Source organism: Rhodofomes roseus (assembly GCF_022264815.1).
Source record: "Rhodofomes roseus strain CIRM-BRFM 1785 chromosome Unknown C8Q71scaffold_11, whole genome shotgun sequence".
Lineage (NCBI taxonomy): Eukaryota > Fungi > Basidiomycota > Agaricomycetes > Polyporales > Fomitopsidaceae > Rhodofomes > Rhodofomes roseus.
The window spans coordinates 951,243-979,084 of NW_025952967.1; the positions used below are offsets into that span (position 1 = coordinate 951,243).

At 53.6% G+C, this 27,842-nt stretch overlaps 12 protein-coding genes across 12 annotated transcripts; 4 read left to right on the forward strand and 8 right to left on the reverse strand.

Annotated features, from left to right (window-relative positions):
- Positions 1-545: 545 nt before the first annotated feature.
- C8Q71DRAFT_858337 (caspase domain-containing protein) lies at positions 546-2,314 on the reverse strand (the record flags this gene model as incomplete). Its single annotated transcript, XM_047927508.1, has 15 exons — positions 546-593; positions 650-670; positions 726-876; positions 937-982; positions 1,038-1,056; positions 1,114-1,182; positions 1,243-1,331; positions 1,393-1,434; positions 1,493-1,529; positions 1,580-1,630; positions 1,686-1,753; positions 1,810-1,872; positions 1,929-1,989; positions 2,041-2,126; positions 2,185-2,314. 15 exons carry the CDS (start codon positions 2,312-2,314, stop codon positions 546-548), a joined length of 981 nt encoding a protein of 326 aa, XP_047778634.1.
- Positions 2,315-3,422: 1,108 nt separating this feature from the next.
- Positions 3,423-5,241, reverse strand: C8Q71DRAFT_858338 (uncharacterized protein; the record flags this gene model as incomplete). Its single annotated transcript, XM_047927509.1, has 7 exons — positions 3,423-3,725; positions 3,786-3,930; positions 3,988-4,252; positions 4,311-4,367; positions 4,416-4,954; positions 5,012-5,071; positions 5,126-5,241. The coding sequence occupies 7 exons, from the start codon at positions 5,239-5,241 to the stop codon at positions 3,423-3,425; spliced, it is 1,485 nt and encodes a 494-aa protein (XP_047778635.1).
- A 1,562-nt stretch (positions 5,242-6,803) lies between these two features.
- On the forward strand, positions 6,804-7,479 carry C8Q71DRAFT_907942 (uncharacterized protein; the record flags this gene model as incomplete). Its single annotated transcript, XM_047928974.1, has 1 exon — positions 6,804-7,479. The coding sequence occupies exon 1, from the start codon at positions 7,153-7,155 to the stop codon at positions 7,477-7,479; it is 327 nt and encodes a 108-aa protein (XP_047778636.1). The 5' UTR covers positions 6,804-7,152.
- Positions 7,472-11,000, reverse strand: C8Q71DRAFT_762021 (uncharacterized protein). Its single transcript, XM_047923903.1, has 13 exons — positions 9,914-11,000; positions 9,805-9,858; positions 9,680-9,752; positions 9,315-9,627; positions 9,233-9,257; positions 9,036-9,124; positions 8,892-8,975; positions 8,800-8,835; positions 8,725-8,745; positions 8,424-8,671; positions 8,185-8,373; positions 8,042-8,133; positions 7,472-7,977 (listed from the first exon to the last, which is right to left on the reverse strand). Exons 1-13 carry the CDS (start codon positions 10,813-10,815, stop codon positions 7,668-7,670), a joined length of 2,436 nt encoding a protein of 811 aa, XP_047778637.1. The 5' UTR covers positions 10,816-11,000; the 3' UTR covers positions 7,472-7,667.
- Positions 11,001-12,551, reverse strand: C8Q71DRAFT_762032 (uncharacterized protein). The gene is made up of 6 exons (XM_047923904.1): positions 12,439-12,551; positions 12,094-12,121; positions 12,002-12,037; positions 11,863-11,946; positions 11,748-11,800; positions 11,001-11,687 (listed from the first exon to the last, which is right to left on the reverse strand). The coding sequence occupies exons 1-6, from the start codon at positions 12,478-12,480 to the stop codon at positions 11,364-11,366; spliced, it is 567 nt and encodes a 188-aa protein (XP_047778638.1). The 5' UTR covers positions 12,481-12,551; the 3' UTR covers positions 11,001-11,363.
- Positions 12,552-12,916: 365 nt separating this feature from the next.
- Positions 12,917-16,482, reverse strand: C8Q71DRAFT_762036 (uncharacterized protein). The gene is made up of 14 exons (XM_047923905.1): positions 16,283-16,482; positions 15,286-16,133; positions 15,162-15,215; positions 15,039-15,111; positions 14,707-14,986; positions 14,624-14,648; positions 14,432-14,520; positions 14,289-14,372; positions 14,200-14,235; positions 14,120-14,140; positions 13,820-14,064; positions 13,581-13,769; positions 13,436-13,527; positions 12,917-13,381 (listed from the first exon to the last, which is right to left on the reverse strand). The coding sequence occupies exons 2-14, from the start codon at positions 16,119-16,121 to the stop codon at positions 13,087-13,089; spliced, it is 2,319 nt and encodes a 772-aa protein (XP_047778639.1). The 5' UTR covers positions 16,122-16,133; positions 16,283-16,482; the 3' UTR covers positions 12,917-13,086.
- Positions 16,483-17,115: 633 nt separating this feature from the next.
- C8Q71DRAFT_836052 (uncharacterized protein) lies at positions 17,116-19,888 on the reverse strand. Its single transcript, XM_047926437.1, has 8 exons — positions 19,720-19,888; positions 19,257-19,664; positions 19,174-19,204; positions 18,925-19,120; positions 18,745-18,867; positions 17,659-18,678; positions 17,493-17,602; positions 17,116-17,433 (listed from the first exon to the last, which is right to left on the reverse strand). Exons 2-8 carry the CDS (start codon positions 19,567-19,569, stop codon positions 17,253-17,255), a joined length of 1,974 nt encoding a protein of 657 aa, XP_047778640.1. The 5' UTR covers positions 19,570-19,664; positions 19,720-19,888; the 3' UTR covers positions 17,116-17,252.
- Positions 19,889-20,223: 335 nt separating this feature from the next.
- C8Q71DRAFT_708708 (uncharacterized protein) lies at positions 20,224-22,221 on the forward strand (the record flags this gene model as incomplete). Its single annotated transcript, XM_047920636.1, has 7 exons — positions 20,224-20,691; positions 20,742-21,254; positions 21,312-21,357; positions 21,408-21,772; positions 21,835-21,899; positions 21,953-21,983; positions 22,060-22,221. 7 exons carry the CDS (start codon positions 20,224-20,226, stop codon positions 22,219-22,221), a joined length of 1,650 nt encoding a protein of 549 aa, XP_047778641.1.
- Positions 22,222-22,843: 622 nt separating this feature from the next.
- C8Q71DRAFT_79605 (uncharacterized protein) lies at positions 22,844-24,512 on the forward strand. Its single transcript, XM_047925650.1, has 3 exons — positions 22,844-22,898; positions 23,022-24,111; positions 24,161-24,512. The coding sequence occupies exons 2-3, from the start codon at positions 23,321-23,323 to the stop codon at positions 24,378-24,380; spliced, it is 1,011 nt and encodes a 336-aa protein (XP_047778642.1). The 5' UTR covers positions 22,844-22,898; positions 23,022-23,320; the 3' UTR covers positions 24,381-24,512.
- C8Q71DRAFT_79644 (uncharacterized protein) lies at positions 24,215-26,694 on the forward strand. Its single transcript, XM_047925679.1, has 9 exons — positions 24,215-24,716; positions 24,771-24,795; positions 24,909-24,997; positions 25,064-25,147; positions 25,285-25,305; positions 25,360-25,610; positions 25,666-25,854; positions 25,907-25,992; positions 26,054-26,694. Exons 1-9 carry the CDS (start codon positions 24,401-24,403, stop codon positions 26,370-26,372), a joined length of 1,380 nt encoding a protein of 459 aa, XP_047778643.1. The 5' UTR covers positions 24,215-24,400; the 3' UTR covers positions 26,373-26,694.
- A 97-nt stretch (positions 26,695-26,791) lies between these two features.
- On the reverse strand, positions 26,792-27,416 carry C8Q71DRAFT_762074 (uncharacterized protein). The gene is made up of 3 exons (XM_047923906.1): positions 27,356-27,416; positions 27,234-27,298; positions 26,792-27,157 (listed from the first exon to the last, which is right to left on the reverse strand). Exon 3 carries the CDS (start codon positions 27,025-27,027, stop codon positions 26,815-26,817), a length of 213 nt encoding a protein of 70 aa, XP_047778644.1. The 5' UTR covers positions 27,028-27,157; positions 27,234-27,298; positions 27,356-27,416; the 3' UTR covers positions 26,792-26,814.
- On the reverse strand, positions 27,147-27,801 carry C8Q71DRAFT_79729 (uncharacterized protein). The gene is made up of 2 exons (XM_047925735.1): positions 27,234-27,801; positions 27,147-27,184 (listed from the first exon to the last, which is right to left on the reverse strand). The coding sequence occupies exon 1, from the start codon at positions 27,745-27,747 to the stop codon at positions 27,430-27,432; it is 318 nt and encodes a 105-aa protein (XP_047778645.1). The 5' UTR covers positions 27,748-27,801; the 3' UTR covers positions 27,147-27,184; positions 27,234-27,429.
- Positions 27,802-27,842: the final 41 nt, after the last annotated feature.

Sequence of the window (27,842 nt, forward strand, 5' to 3'; positions counted from 1 at the left end):
TACTCAACGCACTCAACGACGGGCAGTGTCCGACCCTTGCAGGGCCACCACACTGCAAGTCCCGGTGACCTGAGGTATACTTCTATGCCGTACACATACATGTTATATCTAGAACTCTACTGCTTGACCGGCGGACCTTGCAATGCCACTGTCGCCGAATTGCATATGCAGATGCACCGCGGTGGATGATGCAGGTCGACATCAGCCGTGGACTGAACAACGAATGGCCAGGCGAATGCCATTGCGCCGCGCTGGAATCCAATGGAAGCCGAGGGCAGTCGAAGCATAGTCAAGCATGTTCTCCAAGTTGACACTCATGATCATCCAGAATGAACTAAATATAAAGCGATAACAATATGCAACACTGAGAGATCTATCACGTATCTGCATGTCCGCGTGGTACACCCTGAGCTCTCGACCTCTCATCCAGGCCGCACAAGCAACCCATAGTTCGTGATGCTTTGCCGCGAGCTTTCCGTCCTTGTCCTCCCAGAAAATGGCATGTGCTACAAGCGAGCACGTTTTGTATGGCGCTTGGCAAGGGTTTAGTCCGGATAATCCTCGTCGAGGACGTGACTTTCGTAGGTGTCCTCCTACGAAATGTCCAACATCAGCTGGCAGTCCCGAGGGCTGATAGCATTGAACATACCAGACGATTACTGGATGCGAGCTAGACGAACATCTATCAGACAGACGTCGACGTACGGTAGTTACGGATGCCTTACCTCAGGGGTCGGCAACGGGGTCGGCACCTCGTCCGGCTCGTCATTCTGTTCGTCACCACGTCGGGAGACCAAGCCATTTGTCTCTCCGTCGGCATTGTGCTGCTCTGACAGATGTCGATTATGTATGTTGACTTTGCGCTTTATGCGTTTACTACGGTGTCTGAGGATGAGCCACCAGGCCGGAAGCACAATGCTCAAGACATCGACGCACGTAATGTCATTCAAGAGTTCTCCCCGCGTGGCGTCCTTGTGCATTTCTGCAGATCCTCGTTTCAAAATTGGCGCAGATTTCGCGGTTGGTCAGCCACTCACTCAGAGCTTCATAAAAACTCTGATCATTGCAGACAATGTCAGCAGCTGAAAATATAGGACCGCGCGCATTACTGACCCTCAGGAAGATACCTCCCGTACGACTGTCTGGAGTGTTCTCATTATCTGCGCAGGCGGACCACGACGTCTGAGATGATCGAGATCAGAATGAAGACAACGAGATGACCGACCATTTAGCACGACTCACCACATCAGGCCCATCAATCTTATGCTTGACGTGTGGCCTTTCATGTTTCTCCGAACCAGGTTCATCGTGCGCGGTTGCTCGCATTCGGACTAATAGACACAATGGGACATGAGTGAACTCCCCAACTTCTCCATGGTCAGGCCAACTCACCGCTCTTCGGGGGTGGCTGCTTGCTGCTGCTATTTGGTAGATCTAGAGGTAATGCGCCGTTGAAGGCAATTACTTCTCGAGCGAACGGTAATGAACGTACCCGCAGCTGTTCCCGAGTGGCAGCAGTCAAAAATCATCTTTTCTTGGTTTAAGTTACCGACCATCCACAAGCCGAGGTGAGACCTACCATGAAGTGGGCCCCCGGCGGAGTATGATCTACGAGAATATCATGGATCGTCTGCGTCGCATCTATTCAGTGCGAGCATTGAGCATACGAATACATGATAACGTACATCGTCCATGATGAAGTTCTTGAGCGCAGAACCATCAGGAGACAGCTCCACGTCGACCGGCAATATAACTACAGCCAGCTATTCAGTTACCTAGGACGAGAGTATCACAAGCTCCACCGCTTACTCTCGTCGAGGCCGTCCTCTTCAGTACCATTCTCGTTAGGTATCTGATCCCCGTGTCCAGAAACTACACATCCATACAATTGAACTCATGTCCTCAAAGGATACTGAATGAGTACTCACAGTGGAACACGAAATGATCCCCGGTCTGGGCTTCTCGCAGGAGGGCGCGCATAGAGTCAAGCTGTAGCACGCGGATCAGAGACCTCGCAACATCCTCGCAAACGCCACTCACAATATTATCCCGCGTCGGTTTTTGGTACCTCCCATGTTCGTCGTCCATAAGAATGACGATATCCTCATGCTTGAAATGCATGAATTCTATTCAGAGCTGTCAACATCCCTCCGGACACATCCGCAGTGCAGTACGAGAACCCACCTGTCAATATCTTGGTGAGCACCTCCGGATCGTGGTGGGTACCGCGAAGGACATGTGGGTCCCCGAGGTGGGTGTACTGCACCGCAACGCTGAGAGCTCGTCGGATCGGTGGGCGGGTAAGGCCAGGCATTGTGGTGCTACGAGGAACTCAGGCCGTCGTCCCTCTGTTATATGTGCCTCTCCCCGTCGGCCCCGCGCCACAGGTAACAGCCACCATCCCTTCAGAAGCCACTCACCGCCGGATCGCCACCCGTTTCAGGAAGAGATCGCTCTACAATGTCATGACGTGATGCGAACGGACGTACAGGACGACAGCGCCGCGGGACTCCCACAACGATCCTGCCACAGGAGCCATGTGCCCATGATGATGCTGCGAGGAACGTGAGCCTGCGCGGGCTTCGCCGCGCAGGAACCTACCGGATGAGGAGGGAAGCAAGGGGTGAAACACTGTGAGAGAGTCGGATATGAATGTCTAGCTTGATAAGATGAAAGGAGAACGTGCCACATGTTAGACTTCTGTCAGTGTGGTCGAGCTTCGCGCCTTCGGTGAGTCACAGCACATACCAGTGGCTGGGGGCGAGTGTGCGGCCCACTGTCTTGGGTGATTGAGCACTCCGATCATAGTGGCGATTTCCAATGTGTATTGCAAACGATGCCTACCCGCAGGGACTGAGCCTAGGAAACCCAATGGAGGCATGGATATGAACGTTCGAACCCAGGCTGTCAACCACTAGCACTCGCGGGCGCGCGACTAAAGTCGGAACAAGGGTCAGGTCCCGGACAGTGTGTGCTAGGCCATTTCGCAACATGCATCACCGCCTCTTGTCATCAACCAAATCCTTGTTCACAGCATCGAACCACTCACCAGATGAGCGCACGAAGCAAGCAAGTTCGCAGGAAGAGGCCGAGTCCTGAGTCGACAAAAAAGGTGAGGATCCCGCTCGGGTCTTGGGAATGTTGCCGCAGTTCCTCTGCGCTTCGAGCCGGACCTTGCACACCTGACAGGATAAGCCACCGCATCTATTCGATCGCCCGGGAGAAGCAACAGGAGGAGGGCTATAGTGATACATCTGTGTATAGTACTGCTAACCTTGTCACGCCAAAGTAAACTACAAAATGCAAGGGTATCCACGCGTGTCTGTGTGGGTGGGTCCGAGGTCGAGTGAATCAGAGAAAGCACAATCGGGTATTTTCCAACGGAGGCGTGTGTCCAAAGTTTCGGGATTTTATGTGTGTATCTACACCGTGCACTCGTCCGCCTTCGCTCGGCGTCGCCTGCAGGCGGCGCGAAGACGGGCGATGAAATGTGCACCGGGCAGCTCCCACGTTCCGGGGAGCGCACCGCTGCAAAGAGCGATGGCGACAAGGAGGAACGGTACTGCAATGAGCGCATACAGATCGGCGACAGCCGCGAGCCACACGAAGCCCTGCATGGAGGACAGGACGAGCGCCCAGAGGAAGAGCGCCTTGGGGAGGCTGAATGCGAACGCGGTCCAGCAGAAGCCAGACGATTCCCGGCGGGCCTCGGAGAGGTACGTCGCCTGCGGGTTCATTGCTCTGGTCAGGAACGGCTGGGATCTTATGGAATGAGTGAAGCTTACGGCGTCGGAGGCGTCGGAGGTCGTGGCCCAATGATGTCTCATGGACAAGATCACCGCTGAAAGAAGGGACATGTTGCAGAACAACGTCGACGCCAGCGCCAGATGGCGCGAAGCATGCGGAACGATCAGCGACAGTACATCAACGCTGGGGAGGCCGCCGAGTCAGCGGGCGGTGATTGGCTGTCAAGAGATAGATGCGCACATAAGAAGGGCGAGGGCCCAGGAGGCGTGCAGGAGCCAGTCGCCTCTGTGCGCCTTCATGGCCTCGCGCCACGGCTCAGCGTAGACCAGGTTGTCGACGTACAGCTGGTCGAACTGGTGTACATTGGCTTCTGGTATTCTGAAGAAGAGCCGCGAGAGGATGCAGAAGAATGGCGACGGAGTTGTCGCGGGACAATCCAATATTGACTGGTCCCGTGAGAGACGGGCGTGCTCCTCGCCGTAGTGTATCGTAAATCTGTGGTGCACTGTAGTTGCCTTTTTGTTAGCATCCTAGACGATGAACGTTGCGAACAGTCGACTCACGTATGACATTCCACAGACGAGCGATGGTTGCCACGATGTGACCATCAAGCACGCATTCTGAGCTGGTGTTCAGCTAAAGCCGCTCATCCTGGACGCCGTACACACCTTGGGCTGCCTTGACGACCTCCAAGAATTCGGAACATTCCTTGGCGTTATAGGGGAAGGTGGAAGTCGCAGATGTCATCTGATCTACTCGTGCGTGTAGCAGAGTGGTCTTGAGCTGTGCCAGCGACAAGTCCACTTCGCGGCAACGGTGCATAGCGAAGTATTCAACGTGTGTCCAGTAGTGCTCCTCCAGAGCAATTCGAAGATGCGAGTCGGTGACGGTTGCTGGTAGGTCCAGCATGTCGCTAGCCACCTCCTCAAGCCAGAAGACGACCCGACTCGAGCAATCCACCAGATAGTAACCACACGAAGTTGAAGCTACATCTGGCTCCAAGAAAAGCTCCGCGTCATCAGGTACGAGCATCTTCTGCTCGATGCATTGCTGTTCGAACGCCTCGATATAGCCGGCCACAAGGTCTTGGGTGGCAAGTGAATGGAGATTGGCCTCCGTGATGATCCTAGGTTTCGATTCTCGGGCGAAGTAGCGTTGCCCTTCGGGATGCGTGTAAGCAGACCACCCGGGCGGCAGATACTGCGGTCTAGAAGAAAACAAACGCTGAGCTCACAGTGGTCGAAAGCGGAGGCACAATACTCACTCGGGTTCCCTCCCCGAGGAGCAGAAGCCAGCCCGGATGTTCGTATGCCCTGGGGATACCCTAGGACAGGAATTGTTAGATGAGTCACTCCCGACGACCAGCCGAATGTCGTACCTAGCCTTCTTTGTGTACCGACGACTCCGCAGGACCGTAGTTGGCTCGAGAGCGCCACGTGTGGGGGTGATATTCTTCGGAGAGTGACTCGAGACGATGACTTGCGAGGTCTGCATGATGAGTGGCCGAGGCTTCGAGCTTCAAGTATGGAACTAGGGAGTAGAGACAGCGACAGCTATATATACGTGACTGTTTCGGAATCGGTACAAGGGGCAACAAAGGTGCAACCTGCAGAAGCCGACGACACAGCCAAGTCGCAACGGGCGTCTAACGTGCCACGGGACGTGACGGCCACCAATTATTTGCAATTAGATTCCTAGTAACGTCACAGCAACGCCAGACACCCGAGCGTGCGGCGGTTCTACATAACTTCCACCACACGGGCAAATGCGCCGCGATTGGGCAGTGTCGCAGGCACTGGCCCAGCCTTCGAGCAAGCGGTTAAGCCTTCTGTCACAGGGTGACACTGCCTACCTGCAGTGCCACTGCCCCTGCCCGCGCCCTCTACCCGTCGTGCGTGTACCATTCACGAACCTATATTAGCACTGGTTCAAGGCCTCTTCGAGGCGGTCCTAAGAATCTTTACTGTAGTTCTCTTCTCACTTCCATCTTCGTCGGCAACATTGTTTCGGGGGCGCCACTCGGCGGCCTGATGCTGAGGCGCGACTTGGGCGCGCCTGGCCATGAAGCGCGCCACTCAGGTGCTCGAAGGCAGATAACCATCGAAGGCGAGGTTAGATTCCGGTCAGATATCAGAAATCTTGTGTCGTCGACCTCGACAAGGTCATCCTGCCTACGCACCATTCGTGCGCACAGTACTTGCACAGTACACCACACACGAGCTTCGCTATCCCGATCTACTAGATGGCAGCCCACCAAAGGTGCGTGGTAGCGTTCTCACAGTCACACATGTCTCGTAATTCGAGAGCTCTGCCTAGTGTTACTCAGCCCCAGTCGGACGTGGGCGAGGCGACGTCTCCGCGCGTCGAGCCGACACCGCCGGAAGACAGTACGCCGACGTCGCATGTAACCCGGGGGTACGTGGGTCCGTTTGGCTCGGATCCAAAAATTCCAGCTGAGATGCCATTTGTTATATAGTACCGAAAACACCGAACCGCCGAGCACTGCGTATGTTGACGTTCTGTCTCGTCCGGTGTCTCATGCTTGACTGACTACACCCCAATGCTGCAGCCCGACCGCGACCGAGGACTACGATGAGTGGAAACCCCGCGGACCTGTCAAGCAAAATGTTAATAGCACCAAAGGCACAAATGTAAGGCGTTAAGGACGAGTATTTGACGACCCATACCTCTGCCCGCGGGAAGACATTCTAGGGGGCCGAGGACAGTGGACCGAGACATGCACTGTACTGTTCATGCGAATGTCATGAGCGCATTTCATAGAATCAAATGTCATTTCGAACTGATTTGCTGGGCGGGGCTCCATTTCGATGGCCAATTCTCTGCATAGCTATTCGAAAATGAGTCCACCGAGCATGATCCTATTAGCGGTGAAGGTTTGGACAATGACCAGGCTGCGGCGCATACTAAGTACAAATTGCAAGTACCTACGCCTGTCACATAAAGTAACATGCAGGAACGATCCGGAGCTCTGCAGTGGGTTCGAGGGCATCCGCGTAGGTCCTGGGCTTAGGGGCCTGGTGGCTAGTCATCATGATCCCTCGACACCCTCGACACCTCGAGCCACTCCGTGTGGGGCTACTCAACAAGTACACGATATTTAAGGGCGCGACATGCATGTCCAGATGACGATCGATGCATACCAGACACCACAGCGTGGACCGGTCATCAGCATTCTGCACATACTTTCACGAACTCAATTCAGGATATGAAATCGACTCCTTCGCGTCATGATGACCACAGAGGGTTATGCACAGTCCTTGTGCGAGACATAGTGCATGGCATTCGATCTTGCGTACTCAGCTGTGCGTCATCAATGTGATAGCATCGTGTACTTACATGCCTGAGTGTCTTCACTAACCACGTCGACTAAGACTTTTTTTCAATATGGCTGCCGACGAGGACCGTCTGCCCCCTCTTCACCTCTCCTTCCCGTTCACCTACACCGTCCCGGACCCTCTTCCAAATGCCCCCTTCGTTCCTTCCGCAGAGGAAGCCGAGCACAGATACCACGGTCTTCCCTCTCAGCCCATCTTCGTCGTTCGTTCTAACCACGACATCTGGGTTATACCGACGGGTATGGAGGCACACATCCAGCCCAGAGAGTTGCGTCGTGTCAACGACCACCCTCTCAACAAGGTCTGGGAGGGCAATGTAGACGTCGCCATGGACACATACCTGGTGCGAACCAAGGTGCAGTACACGAGTGTGTGATAATGGTCGTGATTCCATTCATAGATCCAAACTCCTCATGTTCCAACACCAACATAAAGCAAGGTGCTCTAAATAATCCGTAGCCATAGGACGCATCGTAGCTTCCGAAGGCGAAGGCGATGTCAGTGGTCACGATCGCCGCCCGACCTCAGGCAAGCAGTGTCCGAGTACGCCCGCGCATCATGGCATCAGCATTCTTCCATCATCATCTCTAGCGCAGCAGTATCGCTCGAAGGTCCCGATGTAGGGTTGGCCCTTTCCTCTTCGTCCTCCTTTTCCCGTGTAACGCGAAAGACGCTCCGCACGCGCTCACACGCGGTCTTCCAGGCGTCGCGCAGCCATTGATGTATGGAGATGTCGCCGCCCTCCCAGATCGTGTAGAGGCACAGGACGAGCAGCATCGCTGCAAGGCCCCACGTCGTCGCAGTCACGGTGATAGTTGGTATGTCGCGGACGTGGAAACATTCTAGCGCGAAGGCAACCAGGAACGTGACCACCCTAGTATGAGGGTATAGATCAGCATCGCCAAGACACAGTGTGGTACGTCGATCCCGGTACTTACGCCCACATGAGAAGCGCATAAGGCAAGCTATACATGATGGCCAGTGTCTCCAATCCGAGCTTAGGATGTCTCCGGCTGGTCAGATATGTCACCTACGCCGCCGATTAGCTCGGAACGCTCTCGCGGCGAAGACGTCAACTCACGGCATCCGTCGCTGTCTCCTTGGGCTTGACTCGGTACTGGCGGACCAACAACATTCCGATCACTGTGGCAGCGATACTAGCAATGGTGGACACGAAACTTGCAATCTGCGCCGGAGTCCTAGGCCCATTGCCACTGTCGACGTCATTGATTGTCATGAATGATATGTTGGCGTTGAGCAACACCGTCGCCTGTTTCCAGATTGAGTACGTCTGACATAGACTTGCCATAAGGGACCGACCGTGAGTACGGCTTCCTGCCAGTCCGTCTGGAGCTTGTGGATAAATTGCGTCCAAGGTATCTCGTTGATGATCTGATCGATCCATATTCTCTCCAGCGACCGCAAGTGGACCTCGGGTGCGTTGAACAGGACCGGTGACAGTAAAGCAGCAAGAGCTGTTCGCTTTCCCCGGCTGTCGTCGAATAAACTCTCGTACCGATCGAGACGAGCAACCTTTTGTCCGTAATAGTAATGATATCGGTCATGCGCTGCAAGTGTCTGAGTCACCCGATCAGTTATACAAGTACGCAAGATTTCTCACCGAAAAGGCACATGAGACGTCCTGGTATGCTCGTATCAGTGAACACGTAGGTGTTGAGGTGTAGAAGGAGCCCACCAATAGCACACGCAATGTACTGATTTGCGGAGAGTCCTACAAGGTTTTGAGCCACCGAAGAACAAGGGGCAGAGCATATAGGTACCACCAACCTTTGGCCGATTTGATCACAGATGCCAACTTTTGAAGATCATCGGGTTTCATACCCACCGTAGATGCCGCCGACGTTAACTGGTCTCAATGGGAACGGCGTGACTTCAGCACCGCTGCTGTCATATAAGAAATAACCGCCTTACCGACGTTCCTGTACACGAGTATACTTAGTACTTCTTCTCTCAGCGTATCGGTGACTGTTTGATAGACGGGGAAGTACTCCCAGTGTTTCCTGTGTACTGTCGAGTCAGCTGCGCTTGCGATACTAGACAAAGTGTTCCATAAGGATCAGCCTACCCATGCAGAAGAAGTCACCACACACACTGCTCTCGTAAATTACCAGTAGTATTCTTCTATTCCGTGTTCTTATGTGGTCGCTGTCAGGTCAACTTGGTACGGAGACACATAACAACAAAACCCACTGATATGTGACGGAGAGTGGAACCCTCTGAGTTGTTCGAGCTCGTCCGAGACTGAATATGGGTGGATCCAGAACAGCACCCGCTCGGCGTGGTCGACGTAGTAGTATGTCCAGTAATGCTTGCTAGGCTTGCCTGACTCCAGATCATCGTGCGATGGCGCATGGGCTGGTATCCGTTCCAGTTCGAGGACGAGTTCTGCGTCCGGGGGCAGTGTGAACTCCAAGCTCCGCACTAGCTCCTCAAGCCTCACTGCGAAGTCCTCGATCTCTTCCAGGATTTCGGGATCGCATAGCCACGCTTCAGTGTATGTTCTCTGGTAGATGCAATTCAGGTTAGTTGAACGGAAGCTGGGAGGCTGTACGTACTCGGGCTCTGTTATAAAAGTATAAACAGCCTTCAGGGTGTGTATGAGCTACCCATTCGACAGGTACATCTTCTCTATTCGGACGTGAACTCAATCATTCAGGCGCGTGCTCGATATTATACGCACAAGGGGTAGGATGTCTGCATAGGCTGCACAACATACTCGAAGGGGCGTTCCTGACTACAAACATGAAAGGCTTGAGCAGGGGAAACAGGTACGACGTGTCAAAACCCACAGTTTGATTCCTTTGTCATATCTGTGTGTCGCGAGTGCGGGATACATTTTCTGGGACCTCCGAAGGCGCGTACCGGGCAGCTGAGGCGGCCTGACCGGAGACGCCCGATTTGACCTGCTGTACACGGAAGCCCTGTCTCCGTGCACGGAGACCACAGAGTCGGGGCGCGCTCGCGAACTCGCAGGAGTGCGTTTCTGTTCCGGTGCTCGTGACCTGGATCTGCCTCGCCGATGGTGCGCGTCCGCTGCTGTGACCATCCGGGAGAGACGATGGTCTGTGGCGCGCACAGAGGCGCGAGAAGATGGACGAGACGTGGGTGCTGCAAGATGGTCGCCGTATATACTCGCCCGTGGGCGATGAGGCTGAGAGGTGAACGATACCTGAGACCCATTGAGCGATTGCTGAGAGGCTGTTTGAACAGAGATGGGGTATTGGTTGTCCTCTTCACTATCTCTCTGCGAGTGCGGGTATACGGCGGACGTTGGTCGGCTCCCTGGCCGACTGTTGGGGCGACTACCGTCTGCGCTGAGGTACATCGAGTGCCGTGCCTGCTCCAGATAGCCAGCAGGGTACGTGGTAGGCTCCCTGCTTGCATAGACAACACTCTCACCGGACCTGGTGTCGAACGACAGCCGCTGCCCTCCTCCTCCCTCTCCGTCTCTCCCTGGCGGCATATCACGATATACCCGTGCATAGCAACCCTTCAGAAAGAACCAGAGCCGCATGAGGCCGTGCAGAGAAAGTCGTACTAGCTTTGAAGACAAGAGTTGCCGCAAGAGGCCACGGATCCATTGCAGTACAGTTGACATAGCCCTTCGTGAACTTCGTGATGGATCAGAACTCAATAGCAAGCGTCGTAGAGCGATGCAGCGACTCAGAGGCAATGCATGGTAGTGGTACATAAGCAGCTATTGCAGCTATTCTCGAGAAGATGTAAAGTAGAACATGATGCTTGGGGCTTCGAATGCGTTATGTTATCAGAATATGGCAAGCGCCGACATACTTTCCGATACCGATTCCGTGGCTTGGCATTCTCTATAAGTTACTCATGTAGCCTGCTCAGACTAGGTACTGCAGACGGCCACTGATGTTAGCCAATACGACATTACTGTCTCAATCTGCGGTACAGTATGAGATTTGCGCACAGGGCGAGGAACTCCACTAACACAAGCTTGACCGTATTCTCAACCCTGATCGATTGGTCCTCCCGATTGAATCAGCAAGGCGGCTACCATGAACGAAGTAGCATGGACACGGCAGTACTTGCGTCAAGCATCGACACGGGGCCGAGGCCAGCGCGCCAGCGATGCCGCGCACATCACATTCGAATTGGCCAAGTGAATAACGGCACAGAGTTGCTTACTCCACGCCTCGACAGGCATGGTGCCAACGTGATATGAGTGATAGTAGTAGACTCTAGGCTCGTTACAGGACGAGAACTGCGCAGGTATTAGCCCCTCCGAACTGTACGAGGACTCCACTCCTGAGGCTCGTCTGACACCGGAGCAGGGTAATCGGGCGGAGCTTGCTGGGGTGCTTTCTTTGTGACAGAGACGTCGGAGGCGGAGGGCGGATGACCTGCAGGCTGTACCAGGCTCGCCGCATCCTCCTGCTTTGTAGCCTCCAGAGCTGGGGAGTTTGTAGCCCCATCCATAACACCTTGACTTGCAGAGGCCATTCTGAGCTGCTGGACGCGTTCCTCGCGGTCGCGCGCTTCAATCAAAGCCGCGTTGTACTGGACACGTCTCTGCCGCTCCAGGTCAGCATGGAGCTCCTGAAATGAAAGCATTGTATTACGAAGGTTACGTATTGTGACAATGACAGGACGAATCACCTCGAGTGCTGGTGGATGGAGCCTCGTGTGCGTGAGCCACGCTGTCCATTGAACTAAATAGCGAGCGGTCATGAGGGTGATACAGAGAACACATGAAGTATGCGCGACACCTTACCTGGAAGACGTCTCTTCCCGGCCACGTAGGTCAGCATGTCCGCTCCTTCCCTGTACTTCACCACACGTTTCGTTCGTCTCATTTCTAGATACGCGTAAGCCATTCGGGGCAAAGACACGCGTACATAACGGATATATACCATCGGAGACGCTCGGATACTCGTAGTACTTGTTCCCTGTGTGAAGACTCAGCTGCCGAAACGGACAGGGCAGTGGAGAGAATTTTTCTTACCTTCGAGGTCTCTGCCTATGAGATACGTCTGCGAAGCTGAGTCAGCGAATCTCTACATAACACCAACGTTGTACATTCTCAAGGTTATTGGGGAAGACGCAGACACATATTACGGGCAGACCCGACTGTACGCAGAGCATGAGATATGTTCAGCGCGACACAAACGCGATATGATGGGGTCCATCATGCCTGGATGGCGATCAACGTGGTGTCAATGAGCTGAGCGTGGAACACAGACAGTAATCAGACCATGGACGAACGGAATGTCTGCAGCAACCCGTCCCGACCGAGTCCGATACCTTGACTGTCACAGCCGCAGATGACAGTAATGTTGTGGGTACTCACAGGCCTCCTAAGCCTATCAAATAGTCGGCGTAGGAATGACATCGTCTGTTCGCGGGTTTCAATCTTGCAGGCGGAGTAACATGATGGTAGAAGGTAAAAAAGCCACACTCGTACGTAGCAGCGTCCTTGACGCCCGCAGCGGCCCGTGGCCAACATTTGCGATTGAATCTCAGATCTGATGCGACCAGCAATCAGTTTAGGCAAGTATCCAAGTTCGACGCTGCCCGCAATCTGCGGCTGCTGGCACTCTGCTGACACTGCTATCGTATATGGCTTCATGGCGAGCTATTAGCGTGAATATTGGCAACCGCGGACGTTTGTGTAATCGAGCGCTGAGACTTGACATGTGACATATGGATAGCCTTTTGCCTCGCTTGACTACGGCAGTGATGAGTCCTTTCGGCCATGGTGCTTACCAGCAATTGCACTCGCGCGCTACTTGCGACAAGTTTTATATGCATGTCGCACGAGGGAAAACTTCTTACATAACCTGCATTTGTGATTAGGGAAGCCTGCCTATTACTCTATTTACGACGTTCTGGAAGAAGGATACAACAACAGAAATGTGACTCACTGAACCAGTCCAAGAAAAGTCCACGTCCCGCATATCGTTTCGACCTGTCAGAGCACCCCTCTCAAACGAACAAGCTACACTTCGAACAGCTCAGTGGTCGAGCCGCTCGAGGAGTTCGGCGTCAATGCAGTGTCCTCTCGCTGCGACGAACCGCCAAGGCTCCTCGATGCGTTGTGCGCCTTGTTCCATAGCCGGTGTGCCCAGTCACGCAGGAAAAGACTGTTTGAGTCGCCACCTTGCCAGAATGAGAGGGAACACAGCGTGGCACAGATCGCTACCAGACACCATGCAACCGCAGTCGTGATGATGGTAGCCTCATCCTGCACATAGAAGCACTCAAGTGCCAACGCTGTCATGAACGTCACGATTCTGAAGCCGATGTCAGCGTCTCTAGGTGAAAGGAGGGAGCTATTGGGCACTTACGCCCACATGCACAAGGCATACGGAAGACTATACACGATGGCGAGGGTTTCCATACCGAGGCGAGGATGCTCCTGGCTTTGCAGGTATGTGACCTACAAGTCAGAGTTATCAACCGCACGTTTCGGGCCACGAGGTTGCCACGTACAGCATCCAAAGCTGTCTTCCTGGGCTTCACGCGGTACTGGCGGATTAGCTGCATGCCCAGGACGACAGACGAGACGCAAGCTATCATGGACACCAAACTCGTAGTCTGCGCAGGTGTCCTATGTTGAGAAGCTTCAGTATCGACCGCGATCCGCAGGAACGACAAATTCGCGAGGAGTAGTACAGCAGACTGTCTGTTGATTTAGCACGTATACAATGGTTTGATTCATAAGCACGCACGGCAATGATGGCTTCTCGCCATTCCTTCCGAAGGTCGGTGACGAATCGAGTCCAGGTAATTTCGTGAATAACACCATCGATCCATACTTTCTCTATAGCGTGCAGATGCACTAGGGGATACTTGAACAAGAGTGCGGCAAACGAAATTATCCAGAGCGATCGGTTGCGCTCGTTGTTGAAGAGACTCGTGTTACAATCGAGCCGCGCAGCTTGCTGGCCGTAGTAGTTGTGGTATTTGCTGTGAGCTGGGTGTGGTGAACCGTCAGACCCTCTCATCGGCAAAGATGTCGATTCTCATACCGAAGAGGCTCATCAAGCGTCCTATCCAATTTGTCAATACATATATCACGTTGTTGGTGTGTAAATGGATCGCAACCTACCTAGGGTGCGAGCAGTGTGCTGGTTACTTCCAAGATCTGAAACATGAGTTCAATGAGAGAGGGCTGACACATGGCGCTCATACACTGACCTCTTGACGTCTTGATCATTGAGATCAGTTTCTCTGTAACGTCTGGGGTCAGCCCAGCGGTGGACGATGCTGACGTCAACTGGTCTACGTTCAAGTCATATCAGTTTTACTCATTACAGCGTATATCATGAATTGCTGCTCACCAACGCCGTCGTGAATGAGATTACGAAGAACCTCGTTCCGGAGCTCTTCAGTGACGGTCTGGCCGATCGGGAAGAACTCCCAGTGACCCCTGGAATGGTTTTTTGAGTCTCAGTGGCATTGCTAGAAATAGAGGGGTGAGAAACAAATCAAACACAGCAACCTCGCTACGCACCATTCACAAGATGCCTCACCAGTAGTACGTCTCGATCCCGTACTCTGTATAGCAGCGCATGTCAGACTGATGTTCGTTCGATACAGTGTGACGAGAGCTTACTGATTTGTGACGCGGACTGCATTCCTCTCAACGCCTCTAGCTCTTGAGAGACGACGTACTCGTGGAGCCAGAAGAGGACTCGTTCGGCATGATCGACGTAGTAATACGCCCAATAGTGCTTGGTCTCCTTTGTCGGGTTCACCTCGAGCTCGAGGACAAGCTCCGAGTCCGGTGGAATGTCTTTCTTGTCGTCACGCGCCACCTCCTCGAGAAGGGCGGCGAAGTCCTCGATCTCGTCCAATGTCTCGGGATCGCAGAGCCAAGCTTCGGTGTAGATTTTCTTTGGAATATAAGGTTAGACGGATGGAGATTAGCATTGTAGTCATACGCACCCGAGCTCGGTTGTAGAAGTACAGGCACCCTTCGGGATGCGTGACGGCTTCCCAACCATCGGGGACTCCCTCCCTGACGGTGATATCAGTTTGCGCTATCGCAGCGATGAGGCATATACATACAGTGAATACTTCGTCTGCACGGGGCGTACCGTGTACTCAAAGCTGCTTTCTTCTCTGTGAACGACAACTTCTATCAGCGCCACATCCGCCACATAGAAGAACAAAGGTGCTGCCCGCTACTCACAGTTTGGTTCCTCTGTCGTATCGATGTGTCTTTAGGGCAGGGAACATTCTCTGCCTCCGCCTCGGCCGTATCAAAGACTCGGAAGTGTCGACGAGAGCAAAGACTGTGGCATGATCAGAGAAGAGTGTATCGGAGACGCTACTAGCGTCCTTCGCCGAGTCTACAGACATGATGGAGGCTGTCGACGAGGTGGTCTGTGACAGTTGTTCAAGTGGCGCCATCGGGAGCGAGGGTAAATAACTTGCAGGGATGACGCTGGGAAAGTGCGAAGTTGTGGTTCTTATAGAGGCACGGGTCGGTGGACAAAGCGGTTTTTGAACAGGAGTCAGACCGCCACCGTTGTAGGTGCCTAAAGAAGACGCATCACGGTCGCTAGGTGCGCATTCATAAGGCCTCGGAGGCACAGCTTGGGATGTGATCTGTATCTCGATCGCGTCCTTGTGGAACAGGCTATTGCTTGTTGGCGCAGGATGGTGCTCGATGGGCGTAACTCGATTTGGGCGTCTTTGTCGCTGGACCTCAACAACTGCTGCGATAATTTGTTCCGAGCCTATCGTAGGGTAGCATGCGGGCTCCTTGCTTGCGTAGATAAACGTAGGAGAGACATCGGAAGTCCCCGTGCGTGTCGCCAACTTCAGTCCAGGTTGGACTCGAAGTTCTCGACGACATGGCGACTCTTGTCCGAGAAAGATTTGTTTCAGCTTCTCCTTGTCTTTCCAACAACGTTCGACTGCGTTCAGGAACCGTACAAGCAGTGCCTTGGGGGACAGTCGACAATATCCTCGGAAGAAGAGGAGACGCAGCAACGCGAACAGTTGCCGCACAAGAGTTATCATGTTGCCCTAGATCTATAGAGTCGCGATTGAGAGACAAAATGTGAGCTCCAAAAGACGCTTATGTAGAGTGTAGAGAGCGGCACCTTCGACAGTGTGAGCATGGGGAATGTGAACTATTCAGCGACTTTATCTATCATGCACGCGAGGCTGAGAGGCTATACCTATGGTCGCAGCGCTGTTACGCAAGTTCGACCAGTGCTGGCACGCCGGGCGGCGATTCGAAGATGGATGAGATATGAGTGCATAGTATATAGCCTCTATTAGGGTTTGGTGGTGGTCGACTGAATGCCGTGATCCATGTGGGCATAGTGTTCCACGATGGCAAGTCACGTATAGCGTATTTGCAAGTAGCAGCCTGAGGGATGCCTTGGGGATGCCGCTACTAAGCGCTCAAGCGCTCATACCATGTTGGCCCCGGGGAACCAATTTTCAGCTGCGGTGAGGCTCCGACACAGAAGCGTATTTCACGTCATCCGCAGAGTCGGATTCCATTCCCGTTGCTTGGAGTACCGAAAGCAATGCAACAACTGTGACAGATATAGTAGGCGGTCATCCTCAGTCAGTACTCCACGTTTATGCCACTGCTTGAAGACGCAAATTGGATACGCATTCAAATTGTTCTCGGAACGTGTGGGATGTCTGCATGGTGATCGCAAGCATATTAGGTTGCTGGCATATCAGGTTTACAGTCTGAAGGCTCGACTCGCCGCTGGATTTGCCATACAGATCTAGGTTCACGGGAACCGTGACGTACTCTCAACGCACTGCTGCCACCATGAAGGCAGGGACTGTACCGCTGATCCGGTCGCGCGGCCGGGATCTTGCAATTGGTCGCCCACACGTACCTGATCACCCCCCCTGGTATGCATATCTTGCGGTTCGAAAGGATAAGTTGCGTGACGGACCAAGTGGCGGTCGAGATGGAGGCCAGAGAAAACAAACATCAAGTAATGCAGAATAGAACTTCCAGCCGTGGATCAAACCGCGGACTCTTGTCAAAGATCCCGTTGCATGCAAGAAAACATTGTCGTAATATACATGCCATGCATTCTCTTCGTACCTCATGTCCGAGAACATGCGCTGTGCGCATGGCATCCTGAATTGTACAGAACCACAAAACGAGCCCACCGTCTAACGTTTCATCCGTTTGAAGTCCCCGCCTTCGCCAACGTCCAACGCTGAGAAAGGTTGTCTCCTATGCCCCTGCGCGCCGGCGCCTTGCGGACCCGGTCGGCCACCTGTACCAGGAGGCGGTGCAAGGCCCATCCCCTGCATCGGTCTTCGCGACGCCGCGCCAGCACTGGCATTTCCCCTGAATAATCACAATAAGCCTAACATCCGGATAGTCGCCGTGATACCTGGAGAACGCACTGCATGACATCGGCGCTGCGCTTCATACCGATTTCACTCCCACCGGTGGACGAGGTGTAGTTGGGTCGGGCGGCGTGCCCTGGACGTTGTTGGTTATGGGAATTTGACGTCTGCGGTACGTCAGTCGAACGATCACGTATTAGGAAAGATGGACGGGTAGGCATACCGAGGTTGTGGTTGAAAAGTGAAACCCGCCCATAGTAGGCGGTGACTGTGCGATAAATGTGGACGAGGCGTCCTTTGAGGTCTGATGGACAGTAGAATTGTTCTGGTTTGCTATCTCGTGTCTGGAGCTTGTGGGGCCAGATCTAGACATAGCATGCGGCGGTTGCGCAGGGTTCGCCGCTCGAGGATCCGCAGAGCGTTGAGGATGCCCTTGGGGTTGTGGCGGGAGTGGCCTTTCCTGCAGTGGAGGTCGTCCTGGTTGTCGTGGATCGTGGGCTTCGTTCCTCGTGTCATCGTCCGCTTCGACGCCACCAGCCCCTTCATCGAAGTCGAGCGGTCCACCTATGCCATCCTCGCCCAGATCAACCTCCGCCAGGAAAGCGTCATCGTCCGAGTTGAAATGAAACTCCGACGTGTCATCAGGAATGTCCACATCGTTGCTCACGACAGCTTGCGGGGGAGCAGTAACGGCAGAGGGAATGACGGAGCCAGAGGTACTCGCGGCGGGTTGCGGCGCGAACGAAACCCGACGTTCGCCTTGTGGCTGCGGCGCCGGATAACTTTGATTCGACTGGCGATCTTGAGGCTGCGCGGGCGAGTTCCCCCTGACGGGTTCGTTTGGCGGGCGTTGAGGTGGATTGCTGAGTACAGTCGGCCCTGTTCGAGGTGCGGCGGCGCTTGATGATGCATTCGGACCACCAGCATTCGGACCAGCGGACGACCTCGCTTTGATGTTGGGCGTAGACGTCGCGACAGGGTCCGTTTGGCCAGATCCAGAGCGCATATGTGAAGGCACAGCGGGAGCCACAGTTTGTCCTTGCTGGGCGGCCGTGTTACATGCGTTGAGAATGGCTTCCATACGAGATGTTGTTTCGCTCTTCACAACGGGGGAAGCTGGGCTATTGATGGATGTGGCTGGCTTGCTCGGCGCAGTCATGTAGGTGGTCGAACTGGGCCCCGCAGTGCCTTTCGAATCTTCAAACTCGGGCCGACGGTGGAGATCATCCTTGTTAAACTTTGGCTGCGATGAACGGACCAGGTTTCCGTTTGTCAGAGAGTTACATTGTAAGACAGAGACCGAACGCACTGGCGGGACTTTCATCTTCACGACTTCCTGCGTGTATGATTTATCGTAGAGACAGTTGCCGAGGAGGTTACCGAAGTTGCGCAGAGATCGCTTGATGGCATCCGTCACCGCTTCCTTCTTGCACTACACGAACCAATATTTGTAACCAACACAGTTGAAAGTGGATGTGTGAACACTTGCCTTGTCGAGGGCTGCACCCTTGCTCTTCGAATTCTCGAGCAACCCGTACCCAACGTCCTCGTGGAAGACGCCATCGCGCAACGTTACTCTGACAACGGCGGTGACTCCTACCGAATACCTCTGGGATTGATCGTTGAGATCGATGAAGTCGGTCGTTAAGCTAACTATATTTGAGCTCCACCCATTGAATCCGAAGCTATCAGACGCGTCAGATGAGCATCCGTGCGTTAAAATCGAGCGGGTTCTTACACTTCGTTAGCAAGATTGATGATCTTCCACCCTGAAACAGAGCTACAGTCAATCTGCCATTAGACGGGCATCGACGAGCGTACCCTCAGCATACGTGAGTTTCGGACCCCCGCTTGGTCCAGGTCTCTGTGATACGTATTCCGGACCGAGTTTCTTGTTGAGTTTGGCTTGAAGCGTAGCGATTCGCTTGGCGGTCTCGTCGCTGAGGTCGACCAATGTAGAGTCTTGGAAGAACGAGGATTGCCCGGGGAGACCGTGCATTTGCGGAGCAAACGACATCGGACCGTTTACAGAGATGTTGGAATTTATAGGAAGGGGTTGTCCGAAGGGACCCTTTAATGATCGCTGAGCTGTTCCGTGAGCCTCAAGTAAATGTGCGCTGAACGCCCCCGCCATTCAACCAGTATGCGGGCCAACTGATGTGCTCTACGCTCTGACAGACGCGCTCAGATACAGCTTAACGCTGTTGCCTTGAAGGACACGTCAGATAACTTGCGATAACCAGGGGTCAGCCGTTTCACTCCCAGTATGAACGACCTAACGCACCTAGCAGAAATCGCGCCTGTGGTGTTCTTCAGCGCATATATGCTGCCTGAGCGACAACGGCAGTAGTTTGTTGGTTCAATGTCAGAAGGCGCCCACTTATACGGGATTGTTGAGGTTACTACGAAACCACGAAGAACCTGAATGCAAGAGTGGCGGCAAGAAACAAGACGTTGGAACTGCTTGGAAGCGCCGAAACGCGTCGCGGAGGGTCGCGGACTTCGCGTGTGGCCACGTCACGTGGTTGAAAACGCGTGGACGTGTGACCACTTCTGCAATTGGCAGGTGCGCGTCACTAGGCGTCACCCAGTCTATCCTCAGACTTGCACTTGTCGTCGTCCTGCTTGCTGTCGTCGCTGTCGCCATTGTCGACACGATATTCACCTCGTTGCTTCTGGTTCATGACCTGTTTGACATATCTCAGTATTGTCTGACGCCGTATCTGCATGCCCAGCGCTGGTTTCACCAAGAACGTATCATACTTCCTACCCACTCACTGGTAGCCCGATGTCGAAGCCTGACCCTCGAGCGACGGCGGCCACCAGACCTATAACCCGACGTCCCGCTCCGGCGCGCTCAATGTCTGGGGGTGTGCCGAAAAGCATTGGACGTCGAGCATCTGTGTCAGGTCTTGCGCTTACCGGGAACCTCAACCCAGTATCTGGCCTGCCGAAAGCCCAGAGATCCTCCAAGACGACCCAGAAACTTGTCGTACTTCCCTCTGAGCCACAGACAAAGCCACTGCCTCCACCGGAAGAAGAGGAAGACGACTTACATGGATACGAGACCGATCGAGGGGTCCGAGACTACAAGAGTGCTGGTGAACGCATGACCAAGGCGCAGCGGGAGAAGGCTGGGTTTAAGCGCATCACTGCGTATTGTGTTGCGGACGAATTCAAGATGAAGCTGCTCGCGAGTTTTCTGAAGCGCGAACACAACGTGCAACCGAGAGTTTTCGACGAGGCGATGTACGTGGTGAGTGATGTCGTGTAATTGCTACTTGCGCTCCTGCTACAGCGTCCCAGATATACCACCTACCACTGCTTCCTGGGTACGGCCGGCACTCAAATATTCGCTCTTCGGCTGCACCCATCTCTTCGGGCTCGGACGATCCTTCTTCGTGGTTATCGGAGGCCGAAGAAGAGGGTTATCAAGGCACGTATTTCGACTCTGCGCCAGAGGCCGATGGCGTACCTTCGCACCACGATGGCTGGATGTCGTCCTCGCCTCCTGTTATAGGTGGCAGCGTGGTATCTCCTACATCTTTACTCCCTCCTGGAGAGCCACCCGCAGAAACGAACCCAGTCCCGCCGAGAAAGCAGAGGCGGAAGAGAGACAACAGGAACGATGATCAGGCTGAACATGGGATGAACGACGAGGATTACGCCGAGGTCATATTCTTCGCATACGGCGTTGTGGTGTTCTTCGGCTTGTCGGAGCAGCAAGAACGGGGTATATTGGAAGACGTGGAGGGTGCAGCCATCATGCGGAAGAAGCTCGTAGAGAACGATTGGGAGGTTGAGGAATGTCACTATGCGGTGGGTTTATGCGTCATCCTGTCTTGTGTAAACTGAGGGGGCTTATCGACTCGTCAGCATGATCCAAATATCGCGTATCCAAGGATATACAATGACTTCTTTAGTAAGTTCCCTTGCACGAAGCCGTCTGGACCTTATGACGAATCAATATAGCCTTCAAGTCTCACTCGCACCTCCTCAAGCTCTCCGTCGCCCACGCGCTTGCACAGTCCACTCTCCTAGCGCACTATGAAACGCATGCAACACGCATTTTGTCTTCGCCGCGTACCGTATCCATCCCCCAACAGCTCGCATCGACTGGCGTGCTCGCGCTCCCGCGGAAAGAGGCGCTCCGCCTGACAGGCCGGTTATTCACGCTGCGCCGCGATGTGAATCTCGTAAGCAACGTACTGGACGTGCCGGAGCTGTTCTGGAGCGAAGCGAGCCTGAAGGCATTGTATGACGCCGTGAGGGAGTACATGGAGATCGATGGACGTGTCAAGGTGTTGAACGAGAAGCTAGCGGTAGCAGAGGATTTGGTTTGTGCTCCTTGCCTAAAGAAGTTTCGCCAGGACTGACTGGTCTTGCCTTTGCCGTTCAGCTAGGCGCGATACATGACCACTTGAACAACAATGCCATGGAGCGTATAACGTGGATCATCATTTGGTATGTCCCTGTGCAGTACATGGCTGGATCACGTATTCATAACGTCTTCTTAGGCTCATTGTGGTCGCCTGTCTCGTCGAAAGTGTAAGTGCGCCACCAGATGTCATCGCGAAATACGGCGTCCCGTCGCAATCCTTCGGAATGCTGACTTGTCTCGCAGGGTGAAGTCATCGCAAGACTTGTTGTCCACGCGACGATGGGTGGCGCGGAAGCAACTGCTGCCTCGGCAACATGTACAAACGCCGTTGCCGCGCTGAACACCCTATCAAAAGAGGAGGCTTTGGTCATTCTGCAGCGCATAGCAAACGGAGGTTCGATGTAATCATGTCCTCGGTGCGTGTCTGCATTTATTACATACTGAACATACGTCGTATTTCCGCGGTGTTCTCATCATTGATCAGGACTGTAGGATAGCTAGCGTATACCATGTTTAATGAGGCAATTGTCAAGTAATCGCTCTATACAAGCCATTTTCGCATCATGGTGTTGCGGAGAGCTCGGGCACAAGTTGGCTGTCTGTACAGTACGGTGCGTGTCATCATCCACATCCTATGAATGAGACTGTATCGGCACACCATTGATGACTGATGACTAGACGCTAAGTTGCGCAAGCAGCTAAGGCCTTGATGACCCCGTTTATGACGTTGCGCGCGTTGCCCTCCCTGCCGTACGCTCGTCCCTGTATAAGCATGGCGCGCCTCCAGGTAGCCATGCCTTGCTTGGCACAGGGTATGGAATCTCATTCGTAAGATAGTACCTTGCACTTGCGAATGGTGATGATGCGCATCCTCATATTGTAGGTCCGCTTTCGCAGCACACCCAATCGCGTCTACCTGCCAGACTAACGGAATTCTGTTTTCAGGTCCCTCAACATGACTCGGACACAGACTGCACAGCGATGATCTGCTTTCTATGTGGCCTCATGCAACTGGTAACGCAAAGTAAAAGCTCCGGACATGAAAGGACAGCCCGTCCCAGATGAGCAGGCCTGCGACCATGGTAAGTACTTATGCCAATACTGCACACCGCGGTTCGAGCGCTGTGGCCTTGCGGTCCGCGGTCCACTTCGCGCGTGTGTGGTCCTAGCGCTTATACAGTCTAATGAAATGTTTCTACATTCAGGCATTACGCGCATGTCACACCTTGAACCTCTTCCATGATGTGTGTCCTTGCTGCGCGACTGTGGCCCTAGAACAACGTCGAAGACCGACCCCGCATATCGAGCGTGGTGAAGACTACATTCATATGCGTGAGCGTCCTGCGTCTCCGGCGTCTGTAGACCACAGATAATGAGTTCTATGGAACGTTCCGAGCCTCGTGAGCTTGGAATAGGGTTACTCCCTATATCGGCATCGTAGACCGCCATTGCTGCCCCCTGCGGCTGTGCACGACCTCCTTGACTCTTACGCCCACTGATCTAGATGCCTGCGACGACTCACTCACTGCTTCGCCGGCTATATGCTGTATGGCGGTATATCCTCTCCTGCAGGCCTCTTCGACATCTGGCACGGCCTCTTGCCTTTCTCCGATTCATATGGCGAAGCTATGCCAGGGATAATGCAGAAGTACTGCAGTCTCGTAGGAAGAGGGGCGATGGCTCTAGCGAACAGGGCGCTCTAGCAAGCGACGGTGGATGCATGTCCACCAATAGCCCGTCAATGGTGGTACATGCTAGCAGTGAGCCTGCTACGTACCCCTCGCTACGGAACGAGCACGCTCTGTCCTCGAGCCATCCACCTTCCCATAACGCCATATCCAGATTGCCCCGGACGCCCCACTGGGACCCGGACGCGGAGTCGTTGGGGAGCGACAGGGGAAGCGGGCCTTATTCGTTCACGGTGGAAACTGCGTCGCAAGAAAGCGTCGTGTCGTGTCAACGAACCAGCGCTGACGGCGATCATCTATCCATTACCATGTCTCGTCCGTCGTCCCGTGTGTCGATGCGCACCAGGCACGACCGGCTTTCTCGCCATATTACACCCTCCGATTCTCGTCGGCAGCCTTCGAGAGCTAGAGAGAAGAGCCGCTCACCGAGGCAGACTCCGGCGGCATCTCCCTCCCACTCAACTGCGTCTCTGACGCTACAGAGCAATGCCTCGTCCGTTGACCAGCATAATGTAGCCCTACCTGCTGGCGAATCGATGCGTCCGAGACGGTGTCAGAAGATGTATCCTGTCGTCCAAACAGCCAGATATGATAGGCCTAAGTATTCGTAGGTGTATACAAAGTACTCTTATTTCCAGTGCTGACATCATATCCAGGAAAGAAATGGAGCATGCATTTGAAGTGAAACCGATGAAGATGTCCTATGAGATGTACGTCAACGTTTCCCGAAAGATGCAATGTAACCCCTATAGAATGTATGGCGTCTACAGGCCAGGTCTTCCAGTCGGGTGGGAAGTACACACTCACCCAGAAGGCACTCGATACTTCTTCAGTCGAGCTCGGGTGCGTTTTTTCCTTGCGAAAGCGTGCCCCTGACCCACTGTTCTGTGCAGAGGATGTATACGGAAGCATGGATCTATGATCCACTTATCTTAAAGGAGATCGAAGACTTCGCTCATCGGCTCTGTGAAGAAATACAGAAGAATGGTTTCGCCTTGCCATCAGATGCCGAACTCGTCCTCGACCTGGAGGTCATTCCAGACCATGCGCCAGTCCGAACCGATCTCGTCACGGGTGAACAGTGCATACACTATTGGACATACTACTTCATCAATCCCGCAGAGAGAATCCTTTTCTGGCTACACCCAATCGATATTCTGGAAGAAAAGGATGTAGATCGTGTTAGATACATCCAATCGGATTCTCATATCAGTGGGTCCAATTGCTATGACTTCGTTCATCGAATTGCTCTCAGACACCATCTAGAACATCTGATCGAGTCGTACTACTGGTACAGAACGAAGCCATACTGTTGTGCGTGCCATCTGTGTCCCCGCTCCTGATCCTCAAGTTGACCTAGTTGGCTCAGCCTCCATGTACTCAGGCTGATCATGCAGCTGACAGGAAACACATCGAATCTTTCCCGGCCGGACATACCATTAGCGAAGACCTCAGGAAAGAGGCTCTGAGTACCCTCGTGCATGCTAACGTAGGTGAGTCAACAACACATATCTTATACTGTTCAAAGTCAGAGCTTTGTTGACCTCCTTGTCGTCTAGACCAGGTCACATCAGCGTCGTCGACTGTCTCGATGAAGCCCGATGACATGCTCAATTTGACCGAAATGGTCAAAACATTGCAAGGTCAGTGAATGGGACATTCAGGGCCATCTGGCAACTCACATATGGTGTAGAACTCGGTAGTAATGATCATGTGGTTTGTGTCATAGGTAAGATCAGAGTCGCTGCAGACGGCAAATATTGATTGACAATGACTTAAGGACGCCTCATGTATCTCTTCGGTGCGGAGACTATAAGCGTCTGCCGTGAGACGCTCGGATGCTAAAGTATTCCAGTCCACAATAGATACCACTTCTCCTTCGGACAAAACGTAGCAAAATTGGACCGGTTCAAGAGCATTTTCGATGACAATGCGAATGGAGGGCCGTCAAAACTATTTTCCTTCCTCTCTTTAGTCCTGTTCAACGCGCCCAATGTGCACCTGGAGACTCTGGAACACGCGTGGACGGACGAGTCCATAAACGAACTATTCTGGACCAAGTGTATCGCCAGACTCCAGAAGGACTGGGAAGAGGCGGTACTTACGGTGCGTGCCTAGCCCAGTGTGCGGACTCAAGACATGGACTTGACATGTCATGCAGGCAACCGTGCTACTGAACGCCAATATATCGTTTCTGACGATCAACGACGTTGATACTGGCCCTGGGCCGCGGTCATCGGCACAACTGGCAAGCTATGTATCCACGATCGCTAGCATTGCCGCGATTGTCATAGGCATGCTGGTCATCCGCCAGCATCGCGTTAAGCCCAAGGAAACGGCGACCGACGTTGTGAGTGACGTTGAAGCGTTCTGGGACTGATGAATATTGACCGTGCTGGCAGGTGACATACCTGACAAGTAGAAAGCATCCACAGCTTGGGTTGGAAGTGCTGGCACTCGTGCACAGCCTGCCGTACGCGTTGCTTATGTGGGCGTCAGTATATATGGTCACCGTCTTTGCTCGACATATGCTGATCAACACGAAACAGCGTCGTCTCTTTCATGCTTGCATTCGCCTTCGAGAACTTCCGCGTCCTGGACATCCCCACCATCGCCGTGGCGACGACGTCATGGGCCCTCGCAGCTATCCTGCTGGTCCTGTGTCTGCATACCATCTGGGAGGGCGGCGGGTTCTCACTGCGAAAGGAAATAGGCGCATTGTACCAGCGGGCAAACAACAACGTCCAGCTCTGGAGGCGTCGCTTCGCGCAGAAGTTGAAGCAGCTTGCGAATTCAGACTCGCACTCGGTGCCGTCGGTATCCAGCAATATTGCTGTGCCAGGAGGAATAGAGATGCAAGGTGTATGATGGTGTGGGTTGTTGTCGATTTAGACCGGTGTGCTTTCCTTCCTTCCTTTCTTTCTTTAGTGGTGGAGCGTTGCGTCCGTAGGACGCTGGGTCTGGCAGCCAGCAAAGCCGTCTCCAGATACCCCGCTGACGGTCATGGGGGATTGAAACCCCGTTGAGTTGTGCTTTCCTTCCCTCAATGCGGACATTGGCGACTGTTAATCATATACCCATTATGCGTAGTACTTTCGAGAGTTACTGTTTAGCACAAAGATCCTCTTCCATGTCAGGGCGACGTGGTATAACTTAGCCGTATTGTGCAATCGAGCTCATTATATTGGTATCATATGGGACTCGTACAGGGAGCCCATATGAGTGTTCAAACGTTCACCGGTCGCCCACGAACGTCCATTGTGTCAGCAAGACACAGCTCATGAGACTGATCCTTGTCAATGTTACTATCTCAATCCCGCTGAGATGGCCGGCTACGTTGATCAGCGGCGACATTGTGAGAACGGAAGATAAGAGCCAGTGTCCTACTACTACACGGAGATGCGTACATGACGCGTCGCAAGCAGGACGTACGCCACAAAGGCGACTGGCCATTGGCTCTCACAGCCAACCAACTAGTGCCAACAAGGGGATGACATAGCCCCGTTCTGACCCATGTTATCATACGTTACGGTTGAGGGGTGACATGACGATGGGAGAGCGGAAGGCTGGGTGGGATATCGTTCCCACTGAGTTGCAGATACCTGTATTGCGATGAAGTGCTGTTCAAGCTCAAGGGGATGCCTACAAACGCACTAAGCGGCCCACGAGGCGTCCAGTATCTGAGTGTCGGTCAGTTGCTATGGATGGAGGCAGTATATCAAGACATACCGGTGACGCGATGCCCAATTTGACGAAATCCGAACGATTCGACCGTCATCCTCGAGCTAGTCATCCTAGTAATCAATTGACATGAAACCTGCTCTAAGTACTGCATGTTGCATAGCAACCACCTCTTGCGAATGGTCTGCGGGAGATGATGATCTACGCACGATGTTGATGTCGTTGAATACGGCCCCTGTAATTGCTACGTGTGGCGGCCGCCTGCGTGCTCAACGAGACTCAACTCGTCAGACAATAGAGGCGGACGCTGACAGGGGGCAGCCCACACGTCGCTTGCTGTCCAGAATGAGTGATGAATCGATGACTTCCCACCAGACGGAAATGGCACTTCCTTTGGTCGGAGGGAAGCCAGGCACGTCTTGTGAGAGGACGCCCACGCGCAATTGTCTTCGCAGTGTTCTCCTCTCTGCTTCTGTTGTTTCAAGATGCTCTGACAGTCCTTATTCCCGTTGAAGACCGCTGGCGAGAAGGTCCACCAAAGAGCAGCGAAAGGGGCTCGCATGGCGCGGGTGGCTGATGATCAAGCAGCGCGCGATTGACGCCGTCGCACCTGGGCTGAGGCAGCCGTCCTTCCTGTGCAGAGTTGTCGCAGAAACG